This window comes from Galeopterus variegatus, unplaced genomic scaffold (assembly GCF_000696425.1).
Source record: "Galeopterus variegatus unplaced genomic scaffold, G_variegatus-3.0.2 Scaffold331, whole genome shotgun sequence".
Taxonomy (NCBI): Eukaryota; Metazoa; Chordata; class Mammalia; order Dermoptera; family Cynocephalidae; genus Galeopterus; species Galeopterus variegatus.
In genome coordinates, this window is record NW_007726442.1 from 269,619 (window position 1) to 281,903 (window position 12,285).

At 49.6% G+C, this 12,285-nt stretch overlaps 1 protein-coding gene across 2 annotated transcripts; it reads right to left on the reverse strand.

Moving 5' to 3' along the window:
- Positions 1-4,318: 4,318 nt before the first annotated feature.
- Positions 4,319-6,304, reverse strand: GJB1 (gap junction protein, beta 1, 32kDa). Of its 2 annotated transcripts, none has more exons than XM_008567557.1 (2): positions 6,177-6,304; positions 4,319-5,829 (listed from the first exon to the last, which is right to left on the reverse strand). In XM_008567557.1, exon 2 carries the CDS (start codon positions 5,811-5,813, stop codon positions 4,962-4,964), a length of 852 nt encoding a protein of 283 aa, XP_008565779.1. In that variant the 5' UTR covers positions 5,814-5,829; positions 6,177-6,304; the 3' UTR covers positions 4,319-4,961. The 2 variants fall into 2 exon arrangements, with proteins under 2 accessions (XP_008565779.1, XP_008565780.1); XM_008567558.1 differs by lacking the exon at positions 6,177-6,304 and adding an exon at positions 5,958-6,011.
- Between the last annotated feature and the right edge of the window lie 5,981 nt (positions 6,305-12,285).

The window sequence follows — 12,285 nt, forward strand, 5'->3', positions numbered from 1 at the left end:
ACAGCCCTGTGACACAGGTACTGATATTAATCTCTGCTTTACAAATGAGACTGAGGGATGAGGAGACTGAGGCATAGAGTGGCCAAGTAACATGGGCAAAGTCACACAGGAGGTGGACCATGCTCTTAATCACTATGCTACATGGACTTTTCACAGGGGCTTCAGTTGAAATGGGTATCAGTTGGTCACCATCCTGTGTAAATGATCCTTTGTCCTCGAAGTGCGCTGTCAAATCATCCTACCCTTTCTTCCATAGCTCACCATCAACTTGAATGCATATATTTGTGCAAAGGTCTCTTCTGACCTGAATCCTCTCAAGATCTCTACAGTCTGTCTACAATCATGAGTACAGAATTGCCTGGTAGTCTAGTAGGGGCTTCACTTTAGGTCAGAAGGGTTCCTACATGTGATACCTGAGAGTCTAAACTCCTGTGCAAACATCTATGCACGCATATGAGATACTCCACTAACGGTCCCCAGCCTACTTTGCCAGTCTCACCTCCTACTATGACCACCCTACCCCGTATCCGTGCATCCTCTGTTCTAGCTACGGTGTACACACTCTACTCTTTCAAGACTCTGAACCTTCGCACGTGCCCATATCCTCTTCCTGACTGCCCTTAATTCCACAGGCTATGTACTATGTGTTAAGCTTATGCAAGTGATTGTCACGCAATGTGATAAACATTCTCATCAACGTATGCTACGACATGCTGTGGGAATTCAGAGTGGAGGGGAAGACTCGTTCTCCCTGAGGGACTGGATGGGGGGAGAGAAGAGAGTTGGAGGCTTCACAGAGGAAATGACATTTGAGATGAGTTTTGAATGATTAGGAGTTTGCCAGTCAAAGAAGGGAAAGGAAACCTGCAAATTATCTTTGGCTCCTCCAACCCCCCACACTCAGACATCAAGTCCTGTTGTAAATTCTACATCTAAAATGTCTCTCATATCTATCTCCTCTTATTCCTCTGCCACTGTCCTAGTCCTATAGGCCTAGCTTGGTCTATTGCAACAGCTCCATAAATGGTCATTCTGCCTCTAGTCTTTCCAATTCCCAATCCATTCTTCGTGCAGCTGCCGGAATGAGCTTCCAAACACACAGGTATGAAGGTGTCACTCTTCTCCTCAAAACCCTAAAGGGTTTCCCACTACCTATACCCCTTATAGTGACACAAGAGGACTGTCACAAGCTAGTCATAGTTCATTTTTCCCACCTCCCCTCTAGCCATTCCACTCCTGGAATCCTCAACAGCAGATTATTTGCCTAACTCTAAAGATACCCCATGCCTTTTCGGTTATGATCAGAAATGTATGGTTTTGGGGCCGACCCTGTGGCGCACTCGGGAGAGTGCAGCGCTGGGAGCGCAGAGGTGCTCCTGCCGCGGGTTCAGATCCTATATAGGAATGGCTGGTGCGCTCACTGGCTGAGCGCAGTGTGGGCGACACCACCCAAGGGTTGCAATCCCCTTACCGGTCACAAAAAAGAAATGTATGGTTTTGCCTGCTTTATTTCCCCTCCCTAGAATTACCTAATCCTTTCTCCACTTGACCAGGTAGGTTCAGCCTGACCTGGTCCAGGAATCAAAGGGAGACCAGCTTGGTATGACTGTATAGCCCCTTCTCTAGCATAGGTCAAGTCTCGCGTTTAAGTATTGTAGAATCAGTAAATGGAGCAAGCAGTCCACTCTAGCCCCCAATGTATGCACCCAGGCTATCTGCATGAGTTTGTGGTTGCCATGCCAGTTCTCTATGGACACTGCAGCTTGCTTTGAAGTCTCAGCTGGCTGGGGTCTTGACTCCTAGCTCATTTGATTCTTAGCTGAACTAACTAGTTCCTAGTTCAACTTCATTCTTAGTTCTCCTAGTTCAGCCAGTTCCTTCATCCAGGAGCTGACTCTGTTCCTTTGCCCCCAGCTCCTGCATCTCTGCACATAGACACCTCTAAAAGACTGTAGATGTCCCTAACAACACTGGTACCATGAAAGATAGTGTGCAAGAATCTCCTGTTACTAGGTCTTTTCTGCCCCCAGATCAGACCCCTTGAATGTTGACGCTTAAATGGAACATGCTTGAGTTTGCAACATCTCTTGGACTTTGCTGTTTGGACGGCTGTCTGCTCCTTGGGGGAGCCAACGCTGTTATTGCCAAGTTCTTTCCACTAACTTCAGCCTAGCTGAATCGGCCTCACTCCTTTCTGGCTCATCGAGGGTTCTAGCATTCCTTAAGGCCATGTTCTCAGTGCTTATGGTAGTATCTTACCTTACTTTACAGTTTATAGCCAGCTTTTGAACACATCTTGTTTGATTTTCACAAAAGCTCTGTGAAAGAGGTAGAGAAGTTATTATTAACTTTATATTGCAGATGAGGAAACTGAGACCTGGAGAGGGTAAGTATAATCAATGGAGAGCCAGGTCTCCTGATTTCATTGCCCTTTTCACTACCCCAGTCACTCAGCACATTGAGTGTCTACTATGTGGCAGGTACTAAGCTCCACTTGCCTCGGTGTTTCTTGTGACAGACCCTCAGATAAAAAAAAAGTCAGTTCTGGTTACGCCAAGGCCAAGGGTTCAGATCCCCATACCTGCCAGCCGCCAAAAAAAAAAAAAAAAAAGTCAGTCCTGGGGTTAGCCTGACCCTCCCTTCTGCCTCCCTGAGACATTGTGTCCACCAGCTCCCCTCAAAGTTCCTTTGGCTACTCCCACCTGGTTCACAGGACCCGAGAGTCACATGTCCTCCTTTGTACTGTAACACCCAGGCCAATAGCTTTATTGTCCCACCACTGTCCCCTGAAGTTGGATCTTCTTTCCAAGGAAGTTTGGTAGAATCTTTTGAAGAGACTAGATTTCTGAGATAATGATGGATTTAGCATTTCTCAGTGTGGGGAGAGCATGATGTTCCCTCATGGACCACGACGGAATTTTAAAAAGAAAATCTTTTTCTTGATGGCCTTTTGGACAGAGAGGGGATGCTCTGTGTCTGTTGTATTGTATTGTGGGCGAAGAGGATGGATTTCAATGAGAAAAAGAATCTCTCATAGTGGGGACCTCTCCTCTGGCAGGGAATGATGTCAGTTTTTAAGGAGAAAGGAAATTTATTGTAGGAAAGGAATGTTTCTCTTTTAAGTGAGGGGAAGCTCTCTCAAGGGTTTCTCAGTGTGGTGGAAAGGAATACTTACTCTCTTCTGTTTTTTCTAAAGAAATCTCCTTGAAGGAGGAAACCTTCCATGTTTTCTCTCTGGAGGGGAAAAACTGTTTTGAGAGGGAGAACAATTCTGATGAGATTATGCCTGCTTTTCTCTTCCTTGCTGATATACTTCCCACATGGAGTCCACATACTCTGAGAGGGAGTGGCAAATAATTCCTCCTGTTAGGAGGTAGAAAAGCTGAGGAGGGAATCTCACTGTGAGGGAAACTTTTACTCTGAGGGGCCGTTTGTGAGGGCGGTGACTCTGAGATGGGGAAACCCCTGCTAAGGCTGGGGAAGTCTTTTAGGAATCCCAGAAGTACAGAATGTTGAAGGGAGCTTAGAGATGTGGTAGGCCGGCCCTTGTCTGATCATGAGGAAACTGAAGCTTGGGGGAAGGGAATGCCTTGCTAATAAGTGATAGAACCAGGACGTGAACCCAGCTTTTAATTCCCAGCCTGTGGCTTTTCCTACCACAGAGGCTGGAATAGGGTGATGCTGGTGAGGAAACTGTTGCTGGGAATTGTTTGACCTGTGGTGTGGGGATCTCTGGGGTGGGGGGCATTGATTCCTGAGGGAAGGAAACTGGGGAGGAGGATGAAATTAGGGGCTATGTCCAGAGGAAAGGAGTCAGAGTCATGGTGCAAACTGATGGGTGGATTGTGGGACATCAGTTTGCATGGAATGCTGGGTTTTGAGGGAGTAAGGGGACAGCTCTCCCAGGAGTGTGGGGGAGGGGCCCTCACCAACTTACCCAGGGAATGTGAGCCCCTCTCTCAAATATGAGAAATTTCTCTATCATTTCCTGTCTCTCCAGAGGGAGTTGTCATTTTAATCTTTTTAAAATGAGAGGAATGAGGTATGTGAATGAATTAGATTCCAATAAAGCTGTTATTAAAAATGAAAAAACAAAACAAAACAAGAACAACAAAAACTAGGAGATGGCTCAGGGTCTGGCTTTGCCAGGCCAGGAGTGCAGTCGTTCCTCATTTGCAGCTTCAGCTACTCAAATCACTATTTCTTCTGCCCCTTTCCTTTCTTGATCAGCAAAAAGCCAAGGCCAGCTCATCCAGGGGGAGGTCAGAGGTTGCAGAGTTTGCAGAAGAAAGAACGTGACAAACACACAAGCCACCTCTTCATTTACTGTAAAATCCTGTTTAATGTGTAACATTTCAGGCAGAGAGAGGCCTTGGGGACTTGGAGGCAAAGGCAGCCCTGACCAACCCCCACTCCAACTTATCTGCCTGCTTCTCCCTCCCTAACTCCCTCACCCCAGACATGTCCTCCTTTGCCTTGTGGCCGGCAAGAACTGTTCCTCCTTTTCCTGTGCTTGCTACCCTCCCTTCTCCACCCGCATGTCCACAGCACCCCCCTCTACTCCACTTGCTCCCATCCCTCCCCACTGATGTGACTCCAGAAAGGGTCTCTGTCAGCATGGGGTTAAGATTAGTTTCATAATCGGAGACGCAGTCAGAGCATCCTATCTCTTGTCCCCAGTGGTCCCAGGGAGAGGGAGAGGGAAGAGGAAGGAGTACAGGCAAAAAAAGCTGCCTGCACCCCCAATAACCTTGAGCACTGGAGTAGGTGGCCTCCAGCTCCCCCCCCCTCCACCTCCAGCTCCTCAGACAGAAGGCCCTGGGAGGAAGGGAAGGAGGGAGGGAAGAAGGGTTTTGATCCAGGAATCCCTAGCAGGCAGAGAACCGTGCACTGGCAGGGGAGAAGGAGGGGCTCCCCAGGGCAGGTGGGGAGCGGGATGGGAGGTTGCCTGGTACGTGGCATCAGCACGCTGAGCAGCGGTCACTCTTCTCAGGCAGCACGGCCCCAGTGCCGGGGCTGCGGCGCAGTATGTCTTTCAAGGAGCCATCCTGCTCGCTCAGCAGCTTGTTGATCTCATTCTGCTTGTACTCAGGTGAGAGGCGGTGGCCGAAGCCCGAGCCCTTGCGGGAGGGTGGATTGGAGCGGCGCTGGGCTCGGCGGGCACAGGCCCGGATGATGAGGTACACCACCTCGGCCATGTTGAGAATGATGCAGATGCCGGAGGCGGCTAGCATAAAGACGGTGAAGACGGTTTTCTCGGTGGGGCGGGACACGAAGCAGTCCACTGTGTTGGGGCAAGGATGGGCCTCACACTTGACCAGCCGCACCATGGCGTAGCCAGGGTAGAGCAGATAAAAGACATACATGAAGACGGCCTCGAACAGCAGCCGGAACACCACACTGATGACATAGGTCCACCACAGTGTCCCTGAGATGTGGACCTTGTGCCTCTTCACCTCCTCCAGGTGTAGGGGGTCCCCATGGCCCTCAAGCCGCAGCATTTTCTTCTCTATGTGCTGCTGGTGAGCCACGTGCATGGCCACGAGGAGAGCTGGGGTGGAAACTAAGATGAGCTGCAGGGACCACAGACGCACATGGGAAATGGGAAAAAAGTGGTCGTAACAGACACTGTTGCAGCCAGGCTGGAGGGTGTTGCAGATGAAGGAAGACTTCTCGTCACCCCACACACTCTCTGCAGCCACCACCAGCACCATGATCCTGAAGATGAAGATGACCGAGAGCCATATTCGGCCAATGGCAGTAGAATGCCGGTTCACGCCACTGAGCAAGGTATACAGACCTGTCCAGTTCATCCTGCCTCATTCACACCTGCAAAACATGAGCCACCCAGCAAGCTGTCAGAAGGCTGGGGCGGGAAGCTGGGCACCATAACATGGCCTGCCCACCCCTCCACCCCGTTCCGAGAGCCAGTAGCAGAAAAGGAAGGATAGTCATACCTTTCCAAATCACCCATCTCTCTTGCCTCTCCTCCTTCTCACTCACTTGACTTGACCTCCCTGAGCCCCATCTCCCTTCGCTTTCATCCAGCATTCTTTCCTCTACAGCCCCTTTCTATGCCAGGCCCATCTTGTTCTGTTATCAGCCATCCCGTCTGGCTCCCCATCCCCCAGATCCTTAACCCCTGACCTGGGGCAAACCCAACAAACCCCTGTTACCTTGGGGAGTGCCTATCCCTGAGGCCACCCAGACAGGTCCCCTATGGTCTCATGTCTATGCAAGGGGAGTGGTCCCTGGGTCCGCGCCTGCGTCCCAATTCATCGCCGCTGGTGCTGGGGAGTCATATGCTGCTTTATACCCAGTGTCTGCACAATGGGACCTTTGTAGGGCTTTGAACAACGCCCTTTAGAATTCAGATCAAACGCCTTGACTTCCGCCCACCCTACACACAGAGCACTTGTGTCCCAGCGCTGGACACCCAGCCTGCACCCACCTGTTCTGTGCCCGCCCGGTCCATCGCCGCACCCGCCCCATAGCCCCAGCAAAAGAATGGCCACAGGGGGAGGGAGATGGAAGACAGACAGGTGCATGTAAGAGGGGACCAGGAGGCTCTGGGCTGAGGCCCTTCCCCCATGGCCCTATCAGAAACTTAGGGACAGCAGGGTTTTTCCTAGGCTTAGATTCTTTACAGGGCATGGGTGAGCTAGAGGAGAGGAAAGGGAGCTCACATTTATCAGGTCAGGAACTACGCTAAGCATTTTCCCACACATTCTTTCTTTTGACCCATTTAGCAAAACTTTTACCCCATTTTACGGATTAGGAAGCTGAAGCTCAGATAAGTAACTCACTCAAGGTCATACATCTAGAAAGTAGGGTAGGATAGAACACAAAAGTATCTGAAGCAGAAGTCTAGGCTCTTCCCACAGCAGACTCTTTGTGCATTTGCAGATGGTATCAGCAAACACAAAGACTAGCCATTCAAAAAAAAAAAAGGTTAAGGGGCCGGCCCGTGGCTCACTCGGGAGAGTGCGATGCTGATAACACCTAGGCCACGGGTTTGGATCCCATATAGGGATGGCCGGTTAGCTCACTGGCTGAGCGTGGTGCTGACAACACCAAGTCAAGGGTTAAGATCCCCTTACCGGTCATCTTTAAAAAACCAAAAAACCCCCCCAAAAAAACCCCACCACCATGCCAACCTCACTGCACCCGTTCCATTTTTTTATTTTTTTATTTTTTGGCGGCTGGCTGGTAACAGGGATCCTGCTGTACGGCCAAGGACCAAGTCAAGGGTTAAGATCCCCTTACCGGTCATCTTTAAAAAAAAAAAAAAAGGTTAATTTTACCCACAAAAGCACAAGAAGCACAGAAAATGTTGAGCTGTGAACGCATCCAAGTCTAGTGTCATGGAGCAAACCCTGACCATCCCTCCTTGAGTTTCAGGAAAGGGAATTCATACAGAGGGTGGTCAGGTGGACACATGGTGAGTACAAGCCAGGAGAGAGCAAAAGATAACCAAGAAAAAAGGTTAGGACATGGAATAGGTAAGAGTCACATAGCTTTGGTTTGAGTCCTGGTTCTTTACCTAATATGACCTTGGGCTGGTTTCTGGACTTCTCTGAGCTTGCTGGCTCACCCACAAATGGGGTTAATACACAGGGTTAGGGTGAGGTTCAATGAGGCCACCTGCAGAAGTTCAGAGACCAGCTCCATTTTCATAGTTGGTGAATCAAGGGGGTTAAGAACCTTCTCAGGAAGAGAAAGCAGTGTTGCTCTGGGAAGCTAAATGGTCTGCCAAACCCAAGATCTCTCTTTTTTCTCCCCAGTGCTGTTGTTGACCTATTGTGTCTGTCTGAGAGAACAGACATCTCTGTTGCTGCCCTGCCCCCAACATCAAGTGCATATTGCCCCCTCCTGCTTTCTTGAGCTTGCCAGTTTATCTGGGGAAGAAATTCCGCTCTATTCCTTAGGCAGGCAAAGAAGGCCTCTCCCCACCTCCCACCACTTCTGCTATCAAGTTGCAAGGAGATCATGCTAGAATCAGGGAACTGGATGTGAGGAGATCATGCAGGCCTGGATCATAGGAAATGGAGGGCATTTCCTGCCCCCAGTGCGTGCCCCACAGCAAAGGTAGTAGTTGTGGAAGAAGCCCCATATTCAGTTCTAGGTGGTCCTCTCCGTTGAAAGGGGTAGGGTAACGGCGACTAAAAAAGTTGGGGAATGGATGAAAGGAACTGGGGGAAGAAGGGACAGTCCACAGGACATAGCTTACTTCTCTGAACAAGGTTTCTTCATTTAGCTAAAAAAAAAAAAAAAAAAATGCTTGGTGAGTTCCTGTCGTGTGTCTAGACCAGCATGGGAAAGCAGGTGCACGGATGCCCTTTCTCCCAAGCCTGGGATTCTGAAGGCAAATCTGCTGCAGGAGGCCCCTCAGTTAGCTGTAAAGAAATGCTTCTGGCATTTTCTTTCTTTTTTTTTTGTTGACACCTGGCCAGATGGGGATCTGAACCTGTGACCTTGTTATAAGGCTGCACTCTAACCAACTGAGCTAACCAGTCAGCCAACAGAGGTGGGAAGGTTAGCGAGAAATTGGTACGGGGCCACAAAAAATGATTATAATGTGTAAGGTTGAATATACTAATTATCCTGATTCGAGCATCACATATTGCACACAGGTATTGATATTTAACGTTGTACCCTACAGATATGTACAATCAATTATGTTTCAATAATAAAAAAAAGGAAATGCTTCAGCTGATGAGATAGATGTGTTAGACTCTAAAACAGGTGGTCAAGGAGAATTATATATTTTTTTATTTTTTGGCGGCTGGCTGGTAACAGGGATCAAACACCGGACATTGGTTTTATCAGCACTCTGCTCTAACCAACTGAGCTAACTGGCCAGCCCGAGGAGAATTATTAAGAATAACCATTTACTGAGCACCTGTTGTGTGCCTGGCCCTTGCAAGCACCCTCTCTCATGTAATCCTCAGAACAACCCTGTGAGGTAGTATTGCTTTTATCCTCATGTCACAGATGAAGAAACTGAAGCAAAGAAAGGTGAAGAGAGGGTCGGCCCAGTGGCTCACTGCTACAGTGCGCCTCTTGGGAGCGCCGCGGCCCTCTCGCCGAGGGTTCGGATCCCACATACAGACCAGCCGCTCACTGGCTGAGCGAGATGCGGGCACAACACCGAGGGTTGCGATCCCGTTGCCGGTCCCGGTCTGGTACGGGCGCGACACTGAGGGTTGTGATCCGTTGCCGGTCACGAAAAAAAGACAAAAAGGAAAAAAAAAAAAGAAAGGTGAAGAGACTTGTCCAAGGGTCACACAGCCTGAAAGTGACAGAGCTGGGATTTGAGCCAGGTCAGCTGACTCTAGAGTCCATGCTCTTCCCCATAAGCTCTACTGCCTTGGATAGAACCATAACTTTTCTTTCCATGGGTATTTTTTAGGAACAGGGAGATTCAAAACTGGTCTGTCTTCTATTCTCCTTTAGCTCCTTCTCCCCTTTCCTATCAATTGACAACTCTTTTCCTCTCCTTCTTTCCCAGGGTTTTCCATTGCCAAACAGCTTTGGTCTGTTTTTCCTTTCCTTCCTTTCTCAGGCTGCTTCTTCAAACTCCAGAGTAAACTGTAATTGTTCTCTCTGCCCCTGAAGGATGCCCCAGAGACATGTGGCCACCCCTGAGTTTCTAGGTTCTTGCAGCTCTCCACCTCTTATCTTCTTGAGCGCTCTGGGACATAGCCAGTAGCTCCCTTGGGGCCCCTATGTACCCTTGTGTGGTCACCCTTGTGTGGAATCTCAACTTTTGCTTTCACCTTTGGAAGGAGAACTGATCCTTATGTTGACATCAATACCTCAGGGGTTTCCTTTTAAAAAACATCCAGGGGAATGACCTGGTTTTGAAATCCAAACTTTTTGTGACTTTGGGTTAAAGTCCAGGTACTGATATGCTCTGTGTTGCTCCAGGCATGTTTTGCTGTCTTGTTTAATTCAACAGGACTTCTCTGGCCTTGCTGGCTTTGGCCCTGTCTTCAGATCCAGATTTGCTCCAGCGCTCAAGCGCAGTACAAAATCAGATGTGATCACATTTAGTTCTTAGAACAGTCCTGTAATATTAGCCCCATTTTTCAGACAAGGAAGTGAGGCTCAGAGTGGTTAAGTAACTTGCCTCAATGGCAGTTGCACTGGAGCAAAGTGGTAGAATCAAGTGTCAAATTTATTTTCCTCTGACCTCAAAGCCTTTGTACATAGCACCGCTTTTGGCAGCCTCGTTTCCTTTAAGGAGTTTGCATTCTAACTGAGACCAGGCCAACAGCTCAAAAACCTAATACTCCTTCCTGTGCATGCTGGCATGTGGGCACGCGCATGCACACACGCACACACATCAAGTCTGTTTTTCTGTCCCCACCTCTTCCCTGTCCCTCCTTCCAGTTATGGGAAAATCCTTGTGTTTTGGGGGGTTTGGGGAGGAGGAGCCTGGCTGGGCTGGATGAGGTTACATTCAGCGTCAGACTCCATGCTCACTCCTCCATTTCACAGGCAGCCTCTGGTCAGGAAGGGACATGGGGCTTTCTTTGAGATTTCCTTCTGAATTTCTGGCTGCCTTCATCAGTTTGGTATGGCTAAGGCCAAACTCCTCCAGCTCTCTTCCTCTCTCCCTGCCTCCCTTACCTGCCTCCACCCTGGTTCTACAGTAGCTTAGTCACTGGATTTAGCCTCTCCACCCTGCCATACATGTTCCGTGGCCAGGCTTGGGTCGGGTCCTGTCTAGCTCACTTCAGTTTTCTCTTTCTCTCTCTTTGCCATGGTCTTTTCATAGAACTTCTGCTAATGTCAGCTCCCTTACCTTCTGTTTGGATTATACCCCCTTACTCCTCCATCACCCATCTGACTTCCTTTTGCTCTCTACGTGGGCTTTATTATAACAGCTGCCATTTATGGAATGCCTACTGTGTGCTAGGAGCCATATGCTCATGAAGTCTCATCCTCACAACAATCCTGTGAGCCACAAACTATTGTCTTCAATTCACAGATGAGGCAATGGAGGCTCAAAGCAGCTGAGTAACTTATCACACAGCTGGTAAGCAAGTGCTGGAGCTCAGATTAGGAATCATGTTGGCCCCTCACCCGAGCCTGGGTCCCTTCCCCATTGCTGTGCTGCATCCTCATCTATACTTCTCTCCATTAAAATCTCTCTTGCTTATATACTCTCCTATCTCATTTTCTAAGTCCATGCATTCTGCTGTGCCGTTCCCAACAGCTGGAACAACTTTCGAATAGCTGGGGGGCCACCCTTCTTTAGAGCTCCAAGCCATCAGTTACTCCAAACTCAGCCTGAGTCTGTCTGCCTCCCTGCCTCCCTCAAGAAAATGGAAACGCATGCTCCCAAATCCTTGGCCCTGTTGGCTGCCCCTCCGCAGTCCACTGAGCACACTGTATTCATCCACTAGCAACCCCGCGTTGGGTGCATGCCTGGCTTGTCTTGTAATCAGGGAAGGAAAACAGTACCTGGCAGTGCCCAACAGTCCCACTGAATCCTAACCCTGTGTGGCAGAAAATGTCTCAGAGAGACCAACTTGGCCACCTTGTGACTAGAGGGTCCCTCAAGTATTTCTGGGAATCTGGCCCAATGGGGATGAGGGGATTCCTTGGCTAGGAAAAGAGTGAGAGGAGAAGCAACTTTGAGCCTGGAAAGAGGATAAGAGTTGGGGGCTGTAGAGAGAGGCTAAGCAAGCCTGGAACTTGGCAGGAGGGGCCTCATCCCAGCTCACGGGGAAGCATGAAAAGGACAAAAGTGGCTGGGTGAGGTTAAACTGGCAAGAGAAGGCAAGACCCAGGCCTTTCCCCAGCTCCCATCTCTGCCCCCCTGTGCCACACCAACCCTCCCCAGCCCACCTCCTCAGCCCCCAGCCTCCTCACCTCCCCGACACTGCCATGTCTGCAGGCGTGTCTGCCCTAAGCCACCAGGTACTGTCAGCTCGGCCCAGGGGAGGGACAATGAGCCAAGGGCTGGAGCCAGAAATGGCCCATAGCCCAAGAGGAACCAGACAAACATTAACCAGCCCCACCTCCTCCCACACACAATCATTAAACAGAATTGATCCCTGGAGCTCCCAATGGGTTTGGAGAGAGAGATCACATAGCCTGGAGTCACTGCCCTGTCCCAGAGGGAGAGAAGCATCATTGTCATCCATGTTTAGACTGTCTGGGACACTGAACTGGCCCTGGACTCCTCCATGTCCCTCAGCCTTCCCTCGCCCCTGGGCCTTAGGTAGATCCATTGTGTGGGCAAGCTACAGAGTGGCTTCCTGCACTTGACCC